Source organism: Ursus americanus, chromosome 8 (assembly GCF_024610735.1).
Source record: "Ursus americanus isolate L20-20 chromosome 8, mUrsAme1.1.p, whole genome shotgun sequence".
In the NCBI taxonomy this organism is placed as follows: domain Eukaryota; kingdom Metazoa; phylum Chordata; class Mammalia; order Carnivora; family Ursidae; genus Ursus; species Ursus americanus.
This window is the reverse complement of record NC_142134.1, coordinates 14,736,505-14,762,160: the sequence shown is the minus strand read 5'-3', so window position 1 is coordinate 14,762,160 and position 25,656 is coordinate 14,736,505. Positions and strand designations below refer to the sequence as shown.

Sequence of the window (25,656 nt, the reverse complement as noted above, 5' to 3'; positions counted from 1 at the left end):
TTATAAAACTTGACTGTTTTGTTTTCTGTTTTTTTTAAATTGAGGGTAAGTGGATATATCCGTCCCTGCTGCTCTGTCAGGGCTGGGAACAGAAATCCTTTAAAAATAATTTTAACTTAAAAAAATAATGAAAAAGACCAAATAAATATATGACCACAGAGAAAGAAAGAGTGAGCTGGCAGAATTCACAGGAGGAATTAAGGATTTAAATAAATAATTGGAGAAATAAAAGTCACATTCGAAACTATAAAAATGAAAGATACAGGGGCGCCTGGGCGGCTCAGTCGGTCATGACCTTGGGGTCCTGGGATGAGCCCTGCTCAGGCTCCCTGCTTCTCCCTCTCCCTCTTCCCCCCTCCCCCGCTTGTATTCTACCCTCCGCTCTCTCAAATAAAGACATAAAATCTTTTTTTTTCAGGGTTGGGATAGATAACTTTTATTCCAAAAGAATTCCATATCCATATTCCATATCAATAACAGCATTTAGGTAAGTGTATACCCTTGCTTCATAGACAACGTTCATTTGAGTGCCTAAGTTAAGGCATTTAAAAATTATATATATATAATTTACATCACCCATCCAATCTCATTTCCTTATATAGGCAGCATCCTATAAAATGAAAAGTCTGATTCTAAAGGCCATATCTGCATGTAAAATTTTAAAAATTAATATATGCATGGATTTTTTTACACCCATCTTATAAAAACAGTATGTTCCGTTTCCAGGGATAATTAGCATCAACTTTGTCTGCTGCTAATTTCAGTTATTTCTCACCAAGTACATTAAAAAAAAAGTGAACGATACAGTAACATGGAGGGCAGGATTTGTAAAAACTTCTGTTAAAAAATAGAAAATGATAAAAAGAGAAATAATCAGAAAGAAGATAATACAAAAATCAAACACCGTAGCTCCAACATATGCATAATTGGTATTCCTGAATAAAGAAAGCAAAATTTAAATTATTCCAAAATTACAAATGAAGAAAACTTCCCTAAAATAAATGAAAAATTGCATTTGCTGACTAAACCCGTATAATTTTTCCCAGAAAAATAATTATGCATAATAATCAACACAATGATGTACTCTAGAGCAGGATAATAAAAAATTCACTAAGCAGGTAGATTTTGGGTAGGAAAATCAAGTCATCTGCCACAGCTGAGAGGAAAGAGTGGGTTTAATCTGAACTCTACTTCTCCATGGCAACATTTAATGACAGAGGAAGGTGGAGGAATGTGTCTAGGATCTTGAAAAGAAGGAAGATTGAACCAAGAATATTAAACCCAGCCCATTTGTTTTATGTTTATGGCAACAGAAAGGCACTCTCAATTTTGTACAGACTCTGGGAATAATGAGGCATTAATGAGTCCTTCTTTAAAAAAACGAAAAAAAGAACACTTAATAAAAACTCTATCCCAAAAGGATTGAATCAAGAGAACTTGGGGAAGGGGAACCCATGTTTGAAAAGTATTGGTAATGACGACTGAATATATCTAAATATAAGATGAAATATTATATTTATTATTTTAGAAGAAAATAAAAGTTTATAGACTTTGACAATGTCAAAATTATTAATTTTTGAAAGTGTTGGTAGAGAGTATGTACTTACCTTATTTTCAGAAAAGTCAAAGCCTACTGAAAAAAATTGACAGATCAAAAAACAATTCCTTGCTTAATTTAAAAAATTGATGTTATTAAAATTTACATTTGTAAGTAATTTCTAAATAACATTCAGACAGAAACCCAACACAGCTCACTAATCCTCTCTAATAAATCGATGAGAAGCCCTTTACAGGTCAGGGCAAAGTAAGGACTATGACCAGACAGAATCATTAAATAAAGTTAAACCATTAAAATTTACGAATTTAAAATATGTAGTCAGTGAACAAGAGTATGAGGGAGGCTACTGTAACGAAAGTAGGACGGTATTAGTAAAAGGTTAAACAAACAAACAAACAAAAAGAATACAACATGCACAAATAAACTCACACATGCATGGTCAATAGATTTTCAAAAATAGTGTGAAGATGATTCAAGGGAGAAAAAATTGTCTTTTCAACTAACGATGCTAGAACAATTGGACACTTATATGTAAGGAAAAAAAACTTGCTTCATACCTCCCACCGTATGCTAAAATTATCTCAAAATGGATTATATGCCTAAGCATAAAACCTGAAATTATAAAACTTCTAAAAGAAAATATAGGAGAAAATGTTCACGGCCTTGGATGAAGCAAAGATTTTTAAAAATATGACACCAAATGTACAATTCATAAAAGAAAAAAATCACAAATTGAACTTTACCAAAATTAAGAACTGCTATTGAAAATTACCAAGAGAGTTCATTTTAAAAAGGACTTCTGGAATATTACAGCAAAGATTTCAAAGCTATAATTTAATTATGTAAAAAAAGAAAAGTAAGGTTCAGGGACTCCTGGGTGGCTCAGTGGGTTAAGCGTGTGCCTTTGGCTCAGTTCATGATCCCAGGGTCCTGGGATGGAGTCCCTCATCGGGCTCTTGCTCAGCAGGGAGGCTGCTTCTACCTCTGCCTGCCGCCCCCCCTGCTTGTGTTCTCTCTCTCTGACAAATAAATAAATAAAATCTTTTTTTAAAAAAGAAAAGAAAAGTAAGGTTCAGCATCCTCTAAAGTCTCTAATCTCCTAACTCTTGCAGAGTGGGAGGCCAAACCGGCCACCCTAAGCCCAGACAAGGGGTCCCGAACCTGTGGTCATACAGCATCTTATGCACCTAACACAACTTTTACCAGTCTGAAGATTTACTTCTATTCAAATTTGTTAGTACTGTTTTAATTGCCAGGGACAGAAATCCTAACCTGGAATAAATTAATCAGAAAGGAAATGTTAGAACTAATGAAGTCCAGGGGTGGATCTGCCTTCAATTAGTGCTGGCTCAGGGGCTCAAATGATATCATCAGAAGCTGGTCTTTCTTCATCTCCTAAGACCCACCTAAGACATAATAAATCAGAATCCTGAGAAGTTAGACCCCAGAATCTTAAAACCAACAACAGAAAACCCTTTCCAGATGAGTGCCACAAAGCACTTATCAGTTCCTCGCTTTCTGTGTGTACAGCTTGTCTTTGCAAGTTAACGCAGGCTTCTTGTGTGCAAGGACAATTTCTTCTGCATCCTAATCGTGTCGAAGATTGTGGTCGATGGATATTAAACAGGTATTCTGTAAAGTCCGGTAGATCTAGGGATGCTGTAAGTTTAATGCTATAAGCATCAGAAGGCATTTGAAAAAAAAAAATCTGTATTCTTTTGGAAAATCTGGGTGAGTGAAAATACAGGTGGATTCAAAGTTTTTGAACAACTACATCCAAATGGAATTAGTGAATAAATCTGAGTTAGTACATAGCAGTATTCCAAAGCACTCTGTTCTTGGCCCTGCCTTGTTCAAAATTCTTTTGAACTTGAATAAAGATATAGATGATAAATATGACATCTGCTATTGACAAAACCAGAAGATGTCAAATGATAAAGATGTATTTCACAGTGTTCTTAAATAGCATGGTCACCCAAACATTACCACTGGATCAATTTTGGTATTCTTCCAGTCCTCACATTACATATATATATATACATATATATATATATATATATATATAGTTGGATCCATTTCCCCTGAGCATCAACGTTTTGGCTGCCAGCTTGTCTAGACTTACATCCTTTGACTCTAAATCTAGCAGGAAGAAAAGCTTTTCTTTTCCACAACTTGAAAAAAAGTTCTGTCCTGATTTCCATTGAAGAGAACCAGATCCCACGCCTGTTCTTAAATACCATTCACAGGAGCCAAGGGTTCATGATGCTCTGGTCGGCCACGCCTGAGTTCCACACTCTTCGCTTGGGAACTAGTGGTGGTGTCAGCCACATCTAAGGCACACATGGGCTCAGAACAGGGAAGGGTGGTTCCCCAAGAAAATCTGATTATTGTTTTGGTAAGAAAGGGGAATGGCTATTGAACTGCTAAACAACAAACCAAATAAGCCAGGGTCCGTAGGGATTTACATTCTACTCAGGAAGACAGCTATGTTAACAGGTATTTTCAATATGAAATGATAAATGTTGCAGCACCTGGGTGGCTCAGTTGATTAAGCATCCGACTCTTGCTTTTGGCTCAGGTCATGATCTCGTGGGTCGTGAGATCGAGCCCCTCATCAGGCTCCATGCTCAGTGGGGAGTCTGCTTAAAGATTCTCTCCCTCTGCTCCTCCTCCCACTCACTCAGAAACTCTTTCTCTCTCAAATAAATAAATCTTTTTTAACAAAAAGATAAATGTTGTGATTAAATTTTACAGGGCAGAGGGACAAAGAAATTCAAGCTAAGGGCCAGGATTATGGCCAAGTAAATTTCTAGAAGGGGATGATTCCTGAGTCTAGAAAGATTCTAAGTTTTTAGGAGATGTAGAAGAGGGTTTGGGGATGATGTAACAATGTTTCCAGGCATCTTTGATTTATAAGATTTGATCCCCTTTCAGGCAGGAATTATGTCTTATCCTTGCCCTCCTGGAATCCAACACAGTGCCTGATGTCTAGTGGACACTCTGTAAGTGTTTGATGAATTTGTTAATATTCCCTCATAATGTGTTCAGCAAAAATTCTATGGTAATTTGTAAGGTAAATATTTAACCACATTATTCACAGAAGGAAACTGAGATACAGAGGTTAGGTCATCAAAATCACAGTGCCAGCCAACAACAGTGCCAAGGTAACTCCCACAGAGGCAGGGACACATCCAAACCAAATTCTAGACATAAGGTAGAATATCACAAATCCTAGCCTTGCATTATTAGTGCTGTAAATTGAGAAATAAAAACAAGTAAAAATTTTAGTATGGTTAGCAGTTCTTATAAAGCCCAAAACACCAGATTTTTTTCTAATGATTTCAGATGTCAAGTGGTAAAAATTTATTTTATAATGTTCTTGAATAAATAAGGACTGGGAAAAAATTGAGAGGGAAACATGTTTGTTTGGGTGGGTTACTAAGCAACACCACACATACCAGAGAGTCCTTCTGGATTTCCTTTGGAAGGTGAAATCTGCAAGACCAATGGGGCCTTCTGCTTGTGTCTGCTTCATCTGTTCACATGGGAAAATAAAAGCAAAACAGGAAACAAACAAGCAAGTCTAGTAATACAGAAGCCAGAAGTGTGGAGAATACTAAGTATTAAATCGGACTGGACTATTTTTAAAGTTGCCTTTTAAAGGGCTTGTCTGAGTGTCCACCATGGCACTGAGACAAAGAGATGGGGTTTGTGTAGCATGTTCCAGAAGAACTTACCACACAGATGAAATAAAACCAAATAGCCTCCAGCTATGTTATTTATCCTGCAGTATTTCAGGCCCTGTAGGTTATTGAAACTTGCAATATGGCAATAGGATTATGGCAACCAGGTGAAGAAAAATACGAGTTTGTGCGTCTCATTTATTTAATAAGAGAAAACTTCTTATGAGAAATAGGGTTATAAGATGAATATTAAAGGGAGGAATTCTGTGGGAAGGGGGAGAAATTTACAGGTTCAAGGCCTACTTGAGGAAAAGCAAGGCACTCTGAAGGGGGAAAACATGCCAAGGTAAAAGCACAAAAGAGAACATTAGGAAGCCAGAATGACTACGTATTTGAACAGGAAATACATTTCATGGCTGGTGATGGGTTTATGAAAACTAAGATTGGAACTGGTAATGAAATTGCTGGAACACAAGATTTAGGATGCAGTGCATTAAATACTGTCCACGTTATGGTACACAAATATTTCTCTGGATTTTTTTAAAATCACATTACTTGTGAAGATTTGTAATTAAAATTTTGGGTAAGCACACATTTAACTCTGAATTATGTATGTGTGGACACATTTTTGGTCAGTCTGAATTGTTTTGGAGACAATGGTATAGTCCTAAAAAAGAATGTTTCAAATTTTATTCCAAGTAATTGACACTATAAAAGATGGCACATTATTATTATTATTATTATTATTATTATTATTATTATTAATTATATATATAGAATAAAGGCTACTCTTTAACATGCATCTCAGGCCTTCCATGATCTGGCCCTACCTTCCCCTCCGATGCCAGCCTGAGTTGTCTCTCTCCTCAACCCCTTCTTGTGTTGAAAGACTTGTTACTGACTTGATGCCCTGGGGGCCGAGAGCAAGCCACCCCAAAAAGTGCACCTTAGCATACTGATTGTTTTAAATAAAAGTTACTTAAGAAACAGCTGGTGTAAGGATACTCAGAACCACCTCCACCCCCCTCCAGCAGGAAATCAGCGTCCCATATGAAAGGTACCCTTCCTGTGCTAAGAAGTACAAAGATATCCTTATCACCGGAGATAGGAACTTTAAAGCCCAAAAAGCTGTAGAAAAAAACCCTGAGATCATAACCTGAGCCGAAATAAAGAGTTGATGCTTAACCAACTGAGCCACCCAGGCGCCCCATGCTCTTCTACCTCAATTATGATAAATATTTCCATCTATTACAATAACTTATGTGGTTTTTGTTTTTTTGTCACAACTGGATTACGAGCTTCTTTGGATCAGACACTCCCTGACTGGTGCAGAGGTTTCTACAACAAATACTTCTTGAGCACCTGCTACGTGCCAGGCACAATGCTATGGAAGAACACGATCAGTGCAACAGGCAAAAAGCCCAGCCCTTAAGGAGTTTGCATTCCATGCAGAATTGTTGAGGGACATGAGCCTAGTCAGGTGTCATCTTTTTCAGTCATACCGTTAGACCTTTGGTTAAGACTGGGGTTTTCTAACCCTTCACGTAGAGCCCTTTTTAACCTTCACATACCACCATTTCTTCTCTGAGGTGCAAGGGGACTTGGAATAACTTATGCCCACAGGAAACTTTATTTTTTAAGATTTTATTTATTTATTTGAGAAAGAGAGAGAGCCAGAGCGCCCGCACACGCACAAGCAGAGAGGAGGGGCAGAGGGAGAGGGAGAAGTAGACTCCCTGCCCAGCAGACAGCCTAACTCGGGGCTGGATCCCAGGACCCGGAGATCATGACCTGAGCTGAAGGCAGATGTTTGACCGACTGAGCCACCCAGGCGCCCCCCACATGAAACTATAATTATGTCACTGTTCAAAACGTTATCTTCAATTTTGTAATGTTGGTTTCCCAAGGGTGTTTTGATTTTCCACAGTTCAAGGTTTAGAACACAGCAGATGACTCCTCAGTTTATCCATTTCTTCTTTGTTCTTACTTTTTTTTTTTTTTTTTTGCTAGCAAGTCTATAGTCCAGAGATACAAGGAGGAGAATACTGAGTGGAAAAACAATAATACCAAGGAATAATAGACTAATAAAATTAATTCAATTACTATTTATTTATTGGGTTCAGGTTCTGTGCTTTCGCTATGCCTAGTAAGTAACATTATTATTTTAATAGAATATCCAAGATAGAACAAAATACTCTTGGGACTTAACTGCAGGGAGTTATCTCATTGGCGAGATACATACGCTAACTCTAAAAAACAACAGATGGGAGAATATAATTTAGTATTGTAGAGAAGAGAAGTTGTTCCTCTACCCTTCACGGCCTTCCAGCTGAATTTAGAATTAAATTTACATGAGACAGATTAATAAAGGGAGAAAACCCCAAAGTTCTATTATGTGCACACAGAGGCCTAATAATGAAATTAAGGCCTAAACAAATGACCAAGGCAGGCAGTTTTTATATTTTTTAGACAAAGAGACAATATTTGTGAGGAATTGACAGGCATAAAGAAAACAGATGTTTGAGAGCTTTAATTAATAAGGAATTCCAAGTGGAATTTGGGTTGAGGCAGTAAATTAGGAAAAACACACTCTGTCTTTAAGAAGCTCAAAGTTAAGAAAAGGATACTGATAACTAAATAGATAAACTGTAGAATTGATGATAGGTGGCCATGATTACCTGAATAAAATCAGCATGTAATGAGCACATAGGGAATCATACAAGATGGGAAACAATGCTAAGAAGGTAGATTGGGAGCTATTATGGGCTGAATTGTGTCCCCCTCAAAAATTCCCATGTTGAAGTCCTAATCTCCAACAACTCAGAAAGTGACTGTATTTGAAGACAGGGTTTGTTTTGGGTTTTGTTTTTTAAGATTTTATTTATTTATTTGACAGAGACAGCGAGAGAGGGAACACAAGCAAGGGGAGTGTGAGAGGGAGAAGCAGGCTTCCCAACGAGCAGGGAGCCCCACGTGGGCTCGATCCCAGGATCCTGGGATCGGGACCTGAGCCAAAGGCAGACGCTTAAGGTCTGAGCCACCCAGGTGCCCTGAGTGTTTTGTTTTGTTTTGTTTTGTTTTTTAAGGTAATTAAGTTAGAGTGAGGTCATTAGAATAGGCCCTAATCCAATGTGACTGGTGTCCTGATGAGAAGAGATTAAGACCCAGACACCTACAAAGAGACCACCATGTGAAGACTCCAGCGGAAAACCACCATTTACAAACCAAGGAGAGAGGCCTCAGAAGAAGCCAATCCTGCCAACACCTTGATCTCACACTTCCACGCTCTAGAATTGTGAAAAAATAAATTTCTGTTGTTTACGCCCCCCAGTCTGTGGTACTTCATTTCGGCAGCCCTAGCAAACAAATAAATACAAGAGCAGATGAAGAAAATTCACTAACCTAACCTAAGGAAATTAAATTTTATCTATTAAGCTGTGGGAAGCCCCCCACAGGTCTCTAAGCATCAATGTGACGGGAGCAGTTTGGGTTCTGAATACAATCAGGAACCTGGGGACCCCGACGAATGGAGATGGAACTGAAAGGTCTGTTGTTCCAGTGAGGAATAAAACAAAACATAAACCAAGGGCCCTGGACGAAATCACTGACAACAGGCATGAGAAATAGAGATCCTATCAGAGAGATTTGGGGGGCAGAAGTAGCAAGATCTGGGGAGATGAGGTGTAGGAGGAGAAGAGTAGACAGATGAGGGTATCAGGGAGAAGCGTAGCTTGAGAAGGAGGACAGCCATGCCTCAAATTTCAACTGGGGGCACAGGAGGCAACGCAGGCTTAAAAGAGGAGGAGAATGGATATTTAATTTGGGATAGGTTAAGTCTGAGACAATTGCAGGAACATCCAGTTGGATGTGCTCCGTAGAGTGGGAATAAAGTTCTGGGCTGACCTGGGCTTGTGACTCGGAAGCCAGAGTCTAAGGCGGCAGCGGGGGGAGGGGATGAGCTCACGCTCAGAGCACCAGCGATGTGAAGGTTCCAGGACGCAATCTTTGGGGGTCCCCACAATGTGTGGAGAGAGGAGCCAACCAGAGGTTGAAGAACCCATCCAAAATGCAACGGAAGCGGGGACAAGGAAGTCAGCAGTAGTAGTTTGTTGGTAGTTTCGCTAGTACACACCATCCCACAAAATGGTTTTCTCTCTCTCTCTCTCTCTCTCTCTCTCTCTCTCTCTCTCTCTCTCTCTCTCTCTGCACTTTGGGAAATCGAGGCAAAAGCGGCTGGGGGTTAAGAGGCACCCAAGCATTATGTCAGGGTCACGCAGGCAGTGACAGCTCCGGAAGCCCCTTCTCCGCAGGCGAGCGGGCGGGGCAGCGAACCGCTCCCTGCCGGAGCCCCTCCACCCGAATGGAATGTGGGCGCCCGCACCGGGCTCCGGCTCCACTTTGAACGGGAGCCTGGGCGCCGCTCGCCGACCACGCAGTCCGCGGGGGCGGCTTCCTCGCACCTCCCCCTGCAGCGCTCCGCGGCGGCTGGGCGAGGCGAGGCGAGCGGGAGGCGGGCCGAGGGGGCGGGCGAGGGACGCGGGACAGCGGGGAGGTCGGGGGCGGGGAGCAGGAGGCGGCGGGCCCCGGGAAGAAAAGAACATGGCTCCGGCGGCGGGCTGCGCCGAGCGCGGCGCGGGGCGAAGGCGCGCGGGGAGTCAGTGACCGCGATGGTGAACTCGAGCCGCGTGCAGCCGCAGCAGCCGGGGGACCCGAAGCGGCCGCCCGCATCCCGAGCGGCCGGCCCCGGCCGGCTGATGGCGGGCGGCGCGGCTGTGGGCGCCGGCCTCGCGGCTCCGGGCGGCCTCCGCGAACAGAGGGGCCTGGAGATCGAGATGGAGCGTATCCGGCAAGCGGCCGCGCGGGACCCCCCGGCCGGAGCCTCAGCCTCGCCTTCTCCTCCGCTCTCGTCGTGCTCGCGGCAGGCGTGGAGCCGTGACAACCCAGGCTTCGAGGCCGAGGAGGAGGAGGAGGAAGAGGAGGTGGAAGGAGAGGAAGGAGGAATGGTGGTGGAGATGGACGTGGAGTGGCGCCCGGGCAGCCGGAGGTCGGCCTCCTCTTCCGCCGTGAGCTCCGTGGGCGCCCGGGGCCGGGGGCTGGGGGGTTACCACGGCTCTGGCCACCCGAGCGGGAGGCGGCGCCGGCGAGAGGACCAGGGCCCCCCGAGTTCCAGCCCGGCCGGCGGCGGGGACCCGCTGCATCGCCACCTCCCCCTGGACGGGCAGCCGCCCCGAGTGGCCTGGGCCGAGAGGCTGGTTCGTGGGCTGCGAGGTAAGAGCGCGACCCGCAGCGGCTGATGCACAAACCAGAGCTGCAGGCGCCGGCCGGAGCCATCGCCCGCCGTGGGCAGCTTTCCGGGGCTCCACCTCGCATCCCTCTCGTGTCCCCGCCTCCCTTGGAAGCGCGTACCCCACCTCTGCTAATTGTGCCCTACTTCCGGTACCCATGGCGGGATTCCACTACGCCCTTGTTTGTGCCAATTTGAGGGATACCTTCTTCTTCTAAAAGAAGATAGGTCAACATATTTTTACCTCTGTATATAAGTGAAAGCCGTAAAGAATGAAAGGATACCTCTGAAGATTTTTTTCTTGTAGGGAAAAAAAGAAGGAATATTCTAATATAACTGAAGGTGGTTGCACCTGTGTATCGGGTCTTCCACTGGTCTGGATGCCCCCTTACCCCTCATTCCATTCTGAAAAGGGTAACTGTAGTGTTATCCAAGTTGTGGGAGAAGTGTCATTGAGTTGTCACAGATGTTGTTTTGGTGATGTGTGTGGTTGTTTTGGGGAGAGCAAGCTGTTGAGAACACCAGAAATAGAATAAAGTAATGTCTGTGAAAACATGTAGCCATTTCTAATCTAGGCATTTTTCTAAAACAGTTGCAAGGAAAAAGTTACATTGTTTTAAAAACTTGGTAGTATGTTTTTAAATAGCTAACTTAATGTTCTTTGAAATTCCAACAGTGAAGTCACCAGATACCAGCTGTGTGTACATGTGTCAGAGTTCAGTGCACCCAGCCTTCCAAAGGCAGGAAAGGAATTTTCAAATTTGTCAGTGCGTATTTAGAGGGCACAGATTTTCCAGGAGCAGAGAGGATCCTGTTTTTGCAAAGTTTTGTCGGAGGCATCCTTGGAAAAGAGTTGCATTTGCTCTCACCATTCAAATTATTTTAATCTCCACTTTTAAGAGTTTACATTCTCAGTTCTTTTGAAAGTTTCCCTTCCCTACTCTTCCCTATCAGTTTTGCAAATCTTGTACAAAAAATCCAGGTGTTTTTATAGCAATGTGATTAAGACCAGGTCAGCCCTACACCCAGATTCCAGTTCCACCACACACTGGCCCTATGACCTTGAGCAAATTGCTTAATATCTCTGATCCCCAATTTTTGCTTTTCTTAAAAAGAGATAATCATAATACTTTGTTCTTGAGTGGGGAGAATTAAATGAGATGAAACATGTGAAATGCAAGCATGTCACTGACATGTGAGTGCTTCATAAATAAAATCAAATTTTTAATAGTGTACACTTTTGTACTTCATTTATGTAAGTGCATATGCTGTTAATTCATGGCAGGGTGGGGAACAAAAGATCCTTTTGAACAACCTATGTAAGTTAGTAAAAAACCCTAATGCTTTTCAAGGTTCAAAACTGTATCCAAACAAATTATTTTTTTTACATTGTTTTAAATGTGCTTAAAAAAATATTCACTGAAGTAAGAGAAGTTTTTTTACAAGTTAGCGAATAATAAGTTATGATACTTTTACCTTTTGTGAATAAACTCAATAATGGAATATAATGAAATGAAATATATATCTTTATATGAGTTTATATACAAGTATAGTTTGTCAAAAAATTTTTTGCAAAAAATTTACAGTATATAAGCTCATAGTGAACTTCTAGTAAAACCTTATCAGTGGTCTAATTAGTAGGGGAAGAGACTCAGGAAAATGTTAATCTTAGAAAATTTTAGAATAAATTTTATTTTATTAAATATATTAAAAATTAAACATATACTTATCACTTATTAAGTAAGTGACATTTGTTGAATAATTAGCACCTACTATGAAATACTGTGCTAGGTGCTCCCTCCTCCACCACCAAAAAAAAAAAAAAAAAAAAAAAAAAAAAAAAAAAGAACTAAAATAGTACCATCACCATTTTCCTATGGACAGAAACCAAGAAAAGTAAAATAAATAACCATGAATGAGTTGTGATATTTTTCTGTTATGGGATACCAATGACAAAAACCTTATATGCATTTTGTAAGTAAGTACCCTAGGATCAGAAGAGAAAGTAACTTGCAATTTCTAAAGGTAGGAGAAATTAGTCAAGGTTGGAGTGGTCAGGAGCTTCCCTGGAGGTCTCCTGCTTTCCCAATTTTATACAACTGACTCAGATTTCCTGGGCCTCTGTTCCTCATTAATAAAATGAAGGAGTTGAACCTAATCTCCAAAGTCTTTTCTAGCTTCAACATACTCTGTGATGGTCTTTAATGACATGAGTCCAAGATGGACAAAAAATGATCCTTTTTGTCTTTGTACAGTAGATAGCCCTGTCTTCTTAGCAGGAGTAAGATGGTAAAGAAGTGTTGGAGGCCTGGTTGTGGGAAACACTGTGTCCACCCAAGGAACTGAGAATGTATCCCTAAATATTAGGAAGCAGTTGCAAGTTGTTAACAGGGCCAGAAACATGCAGAAAAGGACTATCAGTAGGCAGTGCGCTGTGCAGAAAAGCTTGCACAGGGAGACAGAGAAGGACCGTGTAGCAGGCAGCCAGGGAAGAAGTGATGAAGGTCTGGACCAAAGAAAGTGAAGGATGGCTGAAAGATGTAAAGACTGCCCCCAAACTTAAAGGTATCCCCAATAATCTTGTTTACTTTTTTCTTAGCAAACTCTTTTTCATGCAAAAATAAAATTTGACACTTTACATGAGTCATCAAATTTTCTCAATTTCCAGAATTGAATGTGTTCTATGGATGTATCAACTTGGTAAAGTCATCTCTTGTTATTTTAAACATCTATGCTTGGGTTTTTGGGGTTTTGTTTTCCTGGAGAAATCCTAAAGCACTGGCTGTATTGGTCAGGGTGGGCTAGGCTGCTGTAACAAATAGATACCTCCTCTCCCATTCACTGTGTTGTATCATCACTGCCCATTTCCAGAACTTTTTCATCATTTCAAACAGAAACGCTACCCACGACCACATTCCCCTGCTCTTGGTAACTTCTATTCTACTTTCTGTCTCTGTGACTTTTTCTAATCTAGGTACATCATATTAGTGGAATCATACAGTATTTGTCCTTTACCGTCTGGCTTATTTCACTTAGCATAATTTTTCAAGGTTTATCCATGTTGTAGTATGTATGCAAATTTCATTCCCTTTAATAAATGAATAACATTCATTTTGTTTATCCATTCATCGGTTGGTGAACACGTGGCTTGTTTCCACCTTTTGGCTGTTGTGACTTTCCCTTTGTTTTTAATCCAGACCTCATTCCATCACTTCTTCCTTTTCTTTTTTTATTTGCATTTTAATTGTATTTCCATAGCTGTGGGGATTTTTTTTTTGAGGGAGGATTGCTGCTGTGGGTTATGTGGTAAGGCTATGCTGATAACAGAATTTGTGCAGTCAACAAACATTTGTGAGAGTCTCCTTTGTGGTGTATATTAGGGTTACAAAGATGAATAATACAAGGTCCCAACTCTCAAGGAGCTCAGTTTAGTAGAGGAAACAGGTATTAAGTAAATAATTGCAATGTGAGGTCCTAGGGATGGGAGGGACCCAAAGAAGAGAGGACCAGCTCTACAGGACGAGATCAGAGGAAGTGAAACTTGAGTTAAAACTTGGAGGTTGAGGGGGGAATTTAAGGAGGGAAAAGTAGCAGAAGTAAGACCAAGCAAGCCTGTAGCTTATTGGTACTTTTTCCTCTAAAAAGTTAGAGCTCGTGGAGGCTCCAAGAAGGGGGCTGGTATGGTCCCAAGTCAATCTGAAGATGATTCTAGCAAGAATGTCGAGAATGGAGTGAGGCAGATAGTGCTGTTTGGCAGGAGAATAGGTCAGGAGAGGACTAACCAAGAGAGGGGTAACTGGCTGCAGCCAAGGCTTGTGAGCTGGGATAGAAGGAAGCTGGACTGGGGCGCCTGAGTGGCTCAGTCATTAAGCGTCTGCCTTTGGCTCAGGGCGTGATCCTGGAGTTCTGGGATCGAGCCCCACGTCGGGCTCTTCCGCTGGGAGCCTGCTTCTTTCTCTCCCACTCCCCCTGCTTGTGTTCCCTCTCTCTCTGGCTGTCTCTCTCTCTGTTAAATAAATAAAATAAAATAAAATAAAATAAAATAAAATAAAATAAAATAAAATAAAATAAGAAGGGAGCTGGACTGGAGAAGCCATCAGAATTGTGGACCAGCTCCATGTGAGGGTTAAGAAAAGGGCCTGTTCTAGCTTGGTACCATTAACCCAAACAGGGCAAGTAGGTTTCTAGACAAAGAAAAAAGTCTCCGTGTGGTGTGGGGCATGCAAGTATGAACTGTCTGGACTATGCAGGTAGAACTGGCTGGTAGCCATGGCATCTGCTCATCTCTACCTCAGGAGAGGGCCGACTCAGAATTTAAGATCCAGGAGTCAATAACGTAGAAGGAGGCAACTGATATTCTATAGTAAATGGGCCGATAGTAGTAAAAAGTCACTTCCCTTTTTAAAGTTGCTCTGCAATTGAGGTAAATATTTGGGAGGATTGTGTTTGTCTTCCTAAACAAGGCCCACCTGTGTCTGAGCACAAAAAACCAGAATTCTTTCATGATATAAATGCAGTGAGAATTTGGTTAGGCTATTCACAGTGAAATCGAAGTCCGTATAGATTTGGGTGTTTACACTGCTCTGAAATTTAGACCAACTAGATGTCAAAAGTGGGACATTTTTCAGAGTTGCACCTGTTTCGGGAGCTATAGGGAGGCCTCTTCCAAGTACTTTATGTGCTTTACACATAATATTTCTAATGCCCAGAGCAAGCCCACAAAGAGGTACTCTTATCCCATTTTCAGCTGAGGAAATGGAGGCTCATGATGTTCAATAAGGTCTCACAGTTCATATGTGACTGAGCCCTCAGTTGAGCACAGCTGACTCCGAAATTCCACATTGCACCTTGTCATGATCGATGAGTCATGGGGGTTTAGTGTACATCAGATGGGACGGGGTTGGTATGAGGCACGTGATCCACATGGAATCTTTTAACCCTGGACCTGAAATATTCAAGATGAAATGATACGATAGCTGGAATTGGTTTAAAAATTGGGAAGGAGTGGATGAGGGTTTAGATGAATCAAGGTCAGTTGTTGAGTTGATAATTGTTGAAGCTGAGTGAGAGATACATAGGACTTCATTATATCATTCTCTCGGTGATGTTTTTTATATATTGCAAAATAATAGTTTGGAAAGTATTTGAATAAGATAGTTGCATATATGGCATTTTTTCACAATTATTGATGTTTGAGACATCTTTTGTGTTTCAGATGATCCATCTCAGAGTTCCCCTATATTCGTATTGATAAGTACCACTGGCTAGGGGAATATACACTGTCTAGATGAAGTCCTCCAACTTTGGGGTCTGGCATTGACCAAGCACCTTTTTAAACATGAGAGAAGCTGGATATGGTCTGGTGTCCCCCTCATATCCTGTTCTGCCTAACAGCTGGAGACATCTTACATACTGAGTGTGAGTGCCTGAAATGCTGGGCATGTACTCCCACCATGATGAGGACAGTTGTGGGAAAAGACAACAGTTGATTTTGAAGAATGCTGCCATTTTGGACGTGAACACTGCCTTTAACCATTCTTTGTCTATCAGCTCTGCTGAACATGGGAAGTAGCCGGAGGACAGCAATTTTTTTCTATTTGTGGACAGAGCCATTTCTCACTCATCAGAATGTAAAGAGATCCCCATGTCCTAATACAGATCCTACACACACACCCAGTGGGGAAATTGGATGAAATTTTGAAAGTGATAAATATTTGAGGAAGGAGATACACTAATTTAGAAAGTCAATGAAATGCATAAAGTATATTATATAAAAATATAAATAAGGGGACTTTGTTTCTTTTTATTTCAAATGTTTCATTCAAGGGCTAGAATTAAATTGCCATAGATCATTGCACGTTTAACTTGAATAAAATTTGCTGGGAGTTTGGTTTTTCTATTTATAGGTCAAGCAATACCATTTGTAAATATTAAGAACCATGACTACTCCTTAGTGCATAATTGTTTATAAACCATGGAAAAGAGTGAAATCACCGACTGAGGCAAGACAACAATCTTTGCTGATGATAAAGAGACTGGTAATCTCTACTTACGTGTATATTTTAGGCCTGGTCTCCAAAAGAAATATAACCAAAGAAATAGTGTGATTGCGTCCAGGGCTACTGAGCCGAATATTTGGCTGCCTCTATGTTATTCTGAGTTGTAATTTTCCATGTCATCTAAATTTGTAATAATTTTTAAATATGATAGAGTTTCAGCGAACAAACATTCTGCTTGCTGCATTTCTTCTGAGTGAGTAATTCCCTGACAACTACCAGATCTTGGCAGAAGCAAGCCTGGTCATAAGTCATGCTCCACTTTCCGTGTGCTGAAACCTATAATGCGTAACACAGTGTCTTTGAATTCAGATGCTGATTTTCCTAAAGGAAATTTGGGAGGAAAAAAAAAGAAAAGGAAATGAAATACCCAGCTTTAGGAGTAGAATTAATGTATTATTATAAGACTTAAAAAATACATAAACACTGGTCATGGAGTCATTTCCATGAAATAAAAGCTGAGATGCCATTTTTCCCTGTTCTCTGTGTGGCTTGATGGTGGCTTAAGTGGCTGTGTGAGTTTCAGTGATCGATGGTGTTAAAGTCTGTGGAATAAACGTGTGAGGCAGAACGCTGGGGCCAGGTTGGCTGCCATTCATAGTCAACCTAATCTAACTGAAAGGATTGAGAAGTTTGTCCTTTTTGGCAAACACTAAGGCTCTTCCAAGTAACCAGCAATGTGATTTTACCGCACTGTTCATTAATGGGGGTTTTGGCTGGCCACCACGTCTGTCTGCGGAGCGAGTCCAACACTGCGGTCACTGCCTCCAGCAAGCTCATGGAGGGTTATGTCATCCCTGCTCAGCCAGCCCAACACTTTTTCCATCTGCTAAAATATGCAGCATGGTTGCTGATTTTATTCTTTCTCCAAAGGGAGAAGTTGGATGATGGTTGCTTTTAACTTAAAGATGATATGTTAATTAGCATTTTTCAAATCTGTTAAGCTAAGCCTGTTTAGGGTAGTCAGTCAGCATTGAGTTTCTTAAAAGGAGAAAGACGGGTGCAGAGTAGCGAGATTTTGTGCCAGCGTGCTAGAAGTTTGGTGGATATTTCTGTAGTGAAAGGATGCTCTGACCAGGCTTTCTTTTCATCAGGGGTGATCCAAAAGGTGTCATGTGCCATAGAGTTACATCATGTCCTAACTAGGTTAAGTGAGAAGGTAGTTGCCAGGTTGTGTCCTCCCCCACACAGGAAGAGCAGATGTATGTGCGTACTTTTTTAATATGTTCTTCTAGGGTACCCTCATTTCCTGTTCTCTCTATAAATTTTTACTAATAAGACATTTTCTGATGGGATTGGGAGTTTAGACAATGACCAGACTGTCACCCTGTGTTTTGCACATCTGGGGAGATAGTAGAGGCTGATGTATTCTTAAATAAAAGGCACTCCTGCTGGGGCGCCTGGGTGGCACAGCGGTTAAGCGTCTGCCTTCGGCTCAGGGCGTGATCTTGGCGTTATGGGATCGAGCCCCACATCAGGCTCCTCCGCTATGAGCCTGCTTCTTCCTCTCCCACTCCCCCTGCTTGTGTTCCCTCTCTCGCTGGCTGTCTCTCTCTCTGTCAAATAAATAAATAAAATCTTAAAAAAAAAAAAAGGCACTCCTGCTAAAACAATCTCTTAGTTACATTCAGAGCATGCAATAAAAAAAAAAAAAAAATACAGGACAATCCCCCTTAAAGGTTATACTATTTATTTTATGTTTCCTCTTTGCCATTCATGAGATTTTTAACAATAAAATGTCATACTTTTCATTATTATTTTAAAGGTCTCTGGGGAACAAGACTCATGGAAGAAAGCAACACTAACCGAGAGAAGTATCTGAAAAGTGTTTTACGGGAGCTGGCCACATACCTCCTTTTTCTCATAGTCTTGTGCATTTGTAAGTAGAACATTTCCTCCTACTAAAGGAAAAGTTTTGAAAATATTTGACCTGTCGAAACCATAATTGAAAGGAATTGTATATGCATCAGGGGTTCATTCAGAAGCTCTCTATTTTCAATTTCAGTTTAGAATTTGGTAAAGCTCTCCTCTCTCCTCTCTTCTGTGGTAAACATTGATTAAAATTCAGCATTCTCTGATTGGCCAGTTCATTGTCAGTCATGACCATTTTCACTACGAGATGCATGTGGCAACCTGCCAGATACCAAGAAACCAAGTAAAAGGATTTTTTGTATTAGGTTTCCTGATAAATACACTGAAACTATTTTTACATCAATTAACGTAAAGTCTAATGTAAGAATTATTTTCAGCAAAATGACGTTCCAAGGTTAATGTTCAGGAAATACAAATAATATCTCCTAATATTGCTTTTACGGAGATATATATATATATATATATATATATATATATATATATATATATATATTAGAAGTCCCATTCTTTTGGATCTGGATGTGTTTGTTGTGTGGGTTCCTTCATTCTAATTCATAATATCTTCCAAATCTTCGGTAATCACCAGCCTCGTACTCTACTTCCTCTCTTCTTTCAGTATGTCCGTGCATCCCCTGGGATGGGAGGTGAGTCAAGCCTTAGCCAGGACAAGTCTTAGAAGCCATTTGCTTCCAAGTCCAGAAAGTCGTAGACAATGGATTGATGCTCTGAATCAAAGGGTGTTGGATGATGAGAGCTCTGTCCTGTTCTCTCTAAAGCCCTTTATGAGAACAGACAAGGAGCAGCTTTATAACAACCAAGACCTCTCACCTACCCCTGGGAAAGGACTTATTCATAGAAATGCTTAAAAAATTAACACCAATTTTGAAGAGTCCCCTTCTTTCTATATGGAGAGAATCAAAATTTAATCAGTGATTTAATAAGACCATTCTTACTACATTAAAATTGACCTCCTTGGGTGCGCCTAGGTAGCGCAGTCGTTAAGCGTCTGCCTTCGGCTCAGGGCATGATCCCAGCGTGCTGGGATCGAGTCCCACATCGGGCTTCTCCGCTGGGAGCCTGCTTCTTCCTCTCCCACTCCCCTGCTGTGTTCCCTCTCTCGCTGGCTGTCTCTCTGTCACATAAGTAAATAAAATCTTTTTTAAAAAAATTAAATTAAAATAAAATAAAATTGACCTCCTTGAATTTAATTGACTAAGTGCAAAAAGCTTCCTTAAAAATATTTTTTAAATGTATTAGATTTATTAAAAAAATTTTTTAAAAACTTGTTAGTTGAACATAAAGGATTGAGGAAACACTTAAGTTTCAATATTTATAATTTTAAGAAATTGAGTATCATTTTATTTACTATCCCCACACACAGTTTTTTATTAATACTAGTAAGCTCTTAATGAGCTTTAACAGGGAATGACTTCTTTTTGCATTTTCTGAGACTTAGACATCCCAAGTGGGAGCTTAAGAAAAAAAGAAAGTATTTAAGCTAGAATGTATGTATGTGTGAATAACATCCATTTTCTTGATTTTTTTCTGTTATTTGTTTAGGAAGGAATGTCATTAATTTTTACAACATTCTATCTAAGATCAAAATGTTGAAAAAGTAGAAAAGATCTATTCATTATATTAAAAGTTGTAAAGCCAGAGATGTGATATTTTTAATTTTTCTGTTCTAAGCTGTTAGAGCTTAGAATACTGAAGTAGAGTTTGTTCCCTACACAGGCGCTTAAATATTAAACTACAGTGGCCTTAAATATTAACAGATTGATTAGAATCATTATTAAGTTTTTTTCAAGCATGACACAGACACATACATACATATATATTTCTTATGCAAAATATAAGTATTCCTATAAGTAAGTCTAGGTTTTCAGTGGCCCTCCAAATTGCTTGAGCATCAGAATCACCAAGTGAATTTTTAAAAAATTACAGTTGGCCCAGATCTGCTAAATCAGAGCCTTCCAGATGTGGCCCAGGGAAGTGAGTATTCTGATGCACTGACAAGTTTGGGAACTAGGCCAGATAAATAAACCAAATACCTAGAGTTCTAGGAAACATGCCTTAAGTCATATAATTAGTGTTTTCTTGTTTATTTTGGAGTTTTTAATGCTTTTTGTTCTTTTTCACACTAATCACTTTTTTTTCTTCTATCAGTGGCTACATATTTTACATAGGCCAAGTTTTATTTTCAGAGTATTGTAGAATCTCTGGCTAGGAAGGGATCTTAGCAGCCATATGATCAAACCTCCACTACATGCTAAAATTCCCCTTGCAGCATCCCTCTCAAATGGTCAATCTTCCTGTTTCTGATTGAGCAAGAGTTTCAAGTTAAGGGACTTTCTTTGAAATAGTTCATTTTGCTATGGCTGTGTTAGAAAGTTCTTCCTTATATGAAGCCAAGTCTATCCTGTCTAATTTCCTTTCTTGGCTCCCCTGCTCCAAGCCCACCTATACCAAGTACCTTTTCCATGTTCTTCTCCAATTAGCCCATCAGAAGTGTGGAGACAAACATTTGGTCTCCCTTATGTCTTCTCTAGGCTAAACCTTTCTGGTTCCTTTAACGTTGATCGTGTAGTTGGAGACATGCATTTCAGGACCCATGTGATAGAAACTCCCTCCAGTACATGTTCTCTTTATCAGGTCCCTTTGAAAGCACAGTAGGAACCTCATGATGAAAGAGTGGGAACATGGGGCCATGGGTGTCCTCAGTCAGATACACGGCTGTGGTTCATGCCTCCTCCCATCACCCGATTCTTCACATAAATGATTCCTCAGTCCCTTCACCAAAAATGATAAAGCACTGAGTCCCCCAACTAGTATATGAACACTTTTTCCTGGAACAGAGTGGAGGACTTCCCTTTCTGCTATGTTAAATTTCATCTCATTCATTCCATGTGTTGAAATTATTTTGGATCTAGATTCATTCATCTTATGTATCAGCTGTTCCTCTTGGCTTCACTGGACCAACAGAGTTGATATCATCCATGTCCTTATCCTGTTAATTAATAAATCAAAAAAAGATTGGTCAAAGAACATCATCCATTAGTCAAAGCTCTGTGAGTGGAGTTCAGTGAACTATATTATCATCTAGCTCAGAATGTTCAAGAATTGGGTAATAAGAAAGACTTTTTCAGATGCCTGTCAGAATAACTCCACCATTCCTCTGCTGTTGGCTGTTGACCAAATTAAAAATGAACGTTGTGAGGATAAGCGCTCATGATTTACTTCTAACAAAGCCTTACTGGCTCTTAGTGATTGAGCCCTTTCCCATTTCTCAAAAACCATCTTTTTAACTACTAGTTTTAAAATCTTGCCATCAATATCAATATCAAATGACCAGTAATATCAATCACATTACTCTGTGGGTAAATGAGATAATGTACTTAGCTGTATGCTTTGCATATTGGAAGCTCTTGATATGAAGTAGATAGGATTCTGGAAGCAGTTGGGATAGTAGGAAAAGTATAGATTTTTCTGTATCAACAGAGATCTGGGTTCAGATCCCAGCTCCACTACTTATATACTAGGTAAGCTTGAGCAAGTTATTTAACCTTTCTGAGCCCTTGTTTTCTCATCTGTGGAATACTTATTTTGAAAGATTATGTGGGGTGCCTGGGTGGCTCAGTTAGGCATCTGCCTTCAGCTCAGGTCGTGATCTCAGAGTCCTGGGATCGAGCCCTGAGTTGTCGGACTCCCTGCTCAGCAGAGAGTCTGCTTCTCCCTCTCCTGCCCCTCTGCTCCCCTGCTCAGTCTCTCCCTCTCTGTCTCTCTCTTTCCCTCTCTCTCTCAAATAAATAAATAAAATAGTTAAAAAAGAAAAATATTTTGTGAAGATTGGGATTAATACACCAAAAGATCCAAGGATACTGTCATATAATTAGTAAGATCAAAATTCTTCCCAGAGATAGTTGACAATGGCTGAATTGTTTCATCAGTAGGTTCTAAGAAGGGTAGGTTCTAATTGGGCATTCATTTGAAGCAACTAAGTGCCCATGAAGACCTATTTTCTATCTTGTTGGTGTTAGTTCTAAACCCCTATGTCTTTAAAATTAGTCTGCTTAGGGGCACCTGGGTGGCGCAGTCGTTAAGCGTCTGCCTTCGGCTCAGGGCGTGATCCCGGCGTTATGGGATCGAGCCCCACATCAGGCTCCTCCGCTAGGAGCCTGCTTCTTCCTCTCCCACTCCCCCTGCTTGTGTTCCCTCTCTCACTGGCTGTCTCTCTCTGTCAAATAAATAAATAAAATCTTTAAATAAATAAATAAATAAATAAATAAATAAATAAATAAAATTAGTCTGCTTAACCCAGAGGAGAGAAATAGCATGGGGACTAGGTGATCCCACTCTCTGTATAATTTAGAATTTATTCTTACTTGAAACCTAAGGTTGCTATGAATCCACCCTCAAAGTACTTACTTATATATGGGTTGCTGTTATAAACAGCAACAGTATTTCTTTGTGTGACTTAGATGCTGAACTTAAAGAAAGGGATTAATAGTATTATTGAAGATCTTTGGAAAAGCCAAACGAAGTCTTTGGTGAATCCATGATTAAAAATACATTTGCCTCTTTTTTTTTCTGCTCTCTCCATTAAAATTTCTCAAATTTCCTAGCTTTAAACGTAATAATGGACATCATAAAGAAAAGTTGGTTGAGTTAGCATCATAGAAATGTGGTATTTCTGTATGTCAAAGAAATAGACAAGATTAAAAGGCAGAAAACAACTGTAAAGAATACTTACAAGAAATATTACAAAGGATTAATATTTTAACACATTTATTACCCACAAAGCACTGAGAAAAATACCAAGGCCTCAGTAAATATTTTACAGGGTAGAAAATATAACATATTTCACAGAGTAGAACATGTAATCAATTAGTATAAGGAAAGTCTTTAACTTTAAAGTCACCAGCGTCCAAAGTAATGAAACTGGAGAAATGAACAACACAATCATAATACAGCATGTTATGTCCTAGGACAGGAAGAGCTCTTAGAAGAAGAAATCTATGTGTCTCTATCTCTTTATCTCTGGAAGAAGGCTTTGCCTTGTATTCTAAAAAAAAAAAAGAAAGAAAGAAAATATGAATAGTATCAAATCAACACGTTGTATACCTTAAACTTATACAATATTGTATGTTAATTATACCTCAATAAAAAAGAAATGAATATTTTATTTTACTTGTAAAAATCTTGCAAAGATGATTATCCAAGCTAAAGATAGTTTTCCTAATTGCAAGAGAATTCATGCAGATGAACTGTTGATAACTAGGTCAGGGACGTCAAAGTCCCTGGGTTAATCATCACGTTGGTGGGAAGCTAATTCAATCTCCAGTGACAAACATTCCAGCAGCTTTCCACAGCAAACACATTCAGTCTGAAGCTTGCAGCCCATGGAAAGTAACTTTTAAAGACTGCCTGTGGCTGAAAAGCTCTTGGTCCTTTTCAATAAATTGAACAAAACTACAATGACAAGAAATGCATGTTCTTGTATAAATATTAATTTAAACATGGCCTGTGCTCCATGTGCATAGCTTTCTCTCCTTTATGTCTTTGTGATAACATATATAAATATTACATATCTTTCTTTCTTGTTTCAAAAGACAAAGTAATAACCAGCTCAGTATGGGCATTCGCAATACCACTTGTGTCAACAGACTTAATCCCTCAAAGATTTCCATCACAATGTTACTTATAATTTCCTTTCAATTTTAACCAAACTGGATTAAAATATTTGGAGGTTTTAATGACTTTAATTCACCTCTCCTGTTTATTCTGCTGTCTCACTTCTGTCTCTTGAAAGGCCTCCCCACAGTTGCTTAGGGACCTCTTCGTTGCTAAATTTTATGGGCTGTTTTCAGACTTTCTCTGGCATTTGCTTCTATGGCATTTGGCTTTCTAGAAGCTTCTCTTTGGCTTCCAGAACTCACTCTCTTCCTATTTTCTTCTTGCTCTATTCACTTTCTTAGTTTTCGTCTTTATGAAACGTGTTTAGCCAGGGTATTCTCTGCCATTGGGTCTTTGGTTTTCTCTTCAGGTGATCTTTTGTACTTGATAGTGGTGACTCCAAGTCCCCCCCTAGACTGGCTCATGAACTACAAACCTTGTGCCAACTTCTACCAGGCATCTCCACTGGTATATCTCCCAGGCATCTCATCCTTAACATTCCTAACCCTGCACTAAACATCCTTCCCATCCAAACTTGCTTCATTCATGTTCTCTCTGTGCATTCATGTTGACATCACCCACATGATGCCTCTCTCCAAAGCTGGGCATCATTCTAGACGCTTTCCCTCATTCTTCTCATGTGATCATTCCGCTTAATGCTTCCTCTTTAGTGCCTCTCAAATCTGTCTTCCTTCATAAAGCACTATTGTCCCTATTTTAACCTTTATCATCTCTCTCCTGGATTATTCATTTATTCATTCATTCAATTGTTCAGTAATTTAATTAAAAACAGATTTAGGCCTTGCCCTGAAATGTGGAAGTAATATGAAAGAAAACATTTGGGGACAAGGATTCCCCTACAAAGAAGGCCTCTCTGAGGCCTAAATCAAGAGTGGGAGCCAGTTGGATGAAGAGAGAACTGCATGAGTGAAGTTTCTGAGGCAGGAAAGAGCTCAGAACATTCCAGAAGCTGAGTGAAGACAGTTACTAGAGAGAGTACCATCAGATGAGGATGGAAAGGTAGTCAGGGGCCAGACCCTATAGGTCTGGTAGGCTTTGGTTAGGGGTTTACTGGAGGAAGCTGGGATTTTAAGTAGGGGAGTGACATGATTTATTTAAATTTTAAGAAGATGACTCAACACCATTAGACCACAGATTGGTTGGGATCTTTTTAGATCTTTTAGTAGGACTCCCAGGTACTGCCTCCAGACTGTTGTCTCTGAAACCAGATTAATCCAGGTCAGTCTTCCATTTAACATGCTATAATCAACTCACTTTCAAGATGAAGTTTAAAATCGTTACATAATAAAGTGCACTTCATTATACAGTCTTTACTTACTTCTTCAGACCTGCCACTCTCTGTGAACACCTGTTACTTCTACCACATCAAGCCACCCTGAGTCCCAAAAAGGCCTTGGCCTAGGCTGTCACCTCTTCTTGGTCTATTCAGTTCTTCCTCATCCCTCAAGATCAGCTCAAGAGGCAGATCCGTTGAGAAGCCTTATCCACTAGCCCTTACCCTGAGCTGTG

General features: G+C 40.2%; 1 protein-coding gene across 1 annotated transcript in view; it reads left to right on the top strand.

The window, feature by feature from the left end:
* Positions 1-9,805: 9,805 nt before the first annotated feature.
* Positions 9,806-25,656, top strand: part of PKD2 (polycystin 2, transient receptor potential cation channel) — a 52,795-nt gene continuing 36,944 nt past the window's right edge. Inside the window, exons 1-2 of the mRNA XM_045791618.2 lie at positions 9,806-10,509; positions 18,347-18,460. Coding sequence (XP_045647574.1) covers positions 9,909-10,509; positions 18,347-18,460 — 715 coding nt within the window. The 5' untranslated portion in view covers positions 9,806-9,908. The remainder of the gene's footprint in view (positions 10,510-18,346; positions 18,461-25,656) is intronic.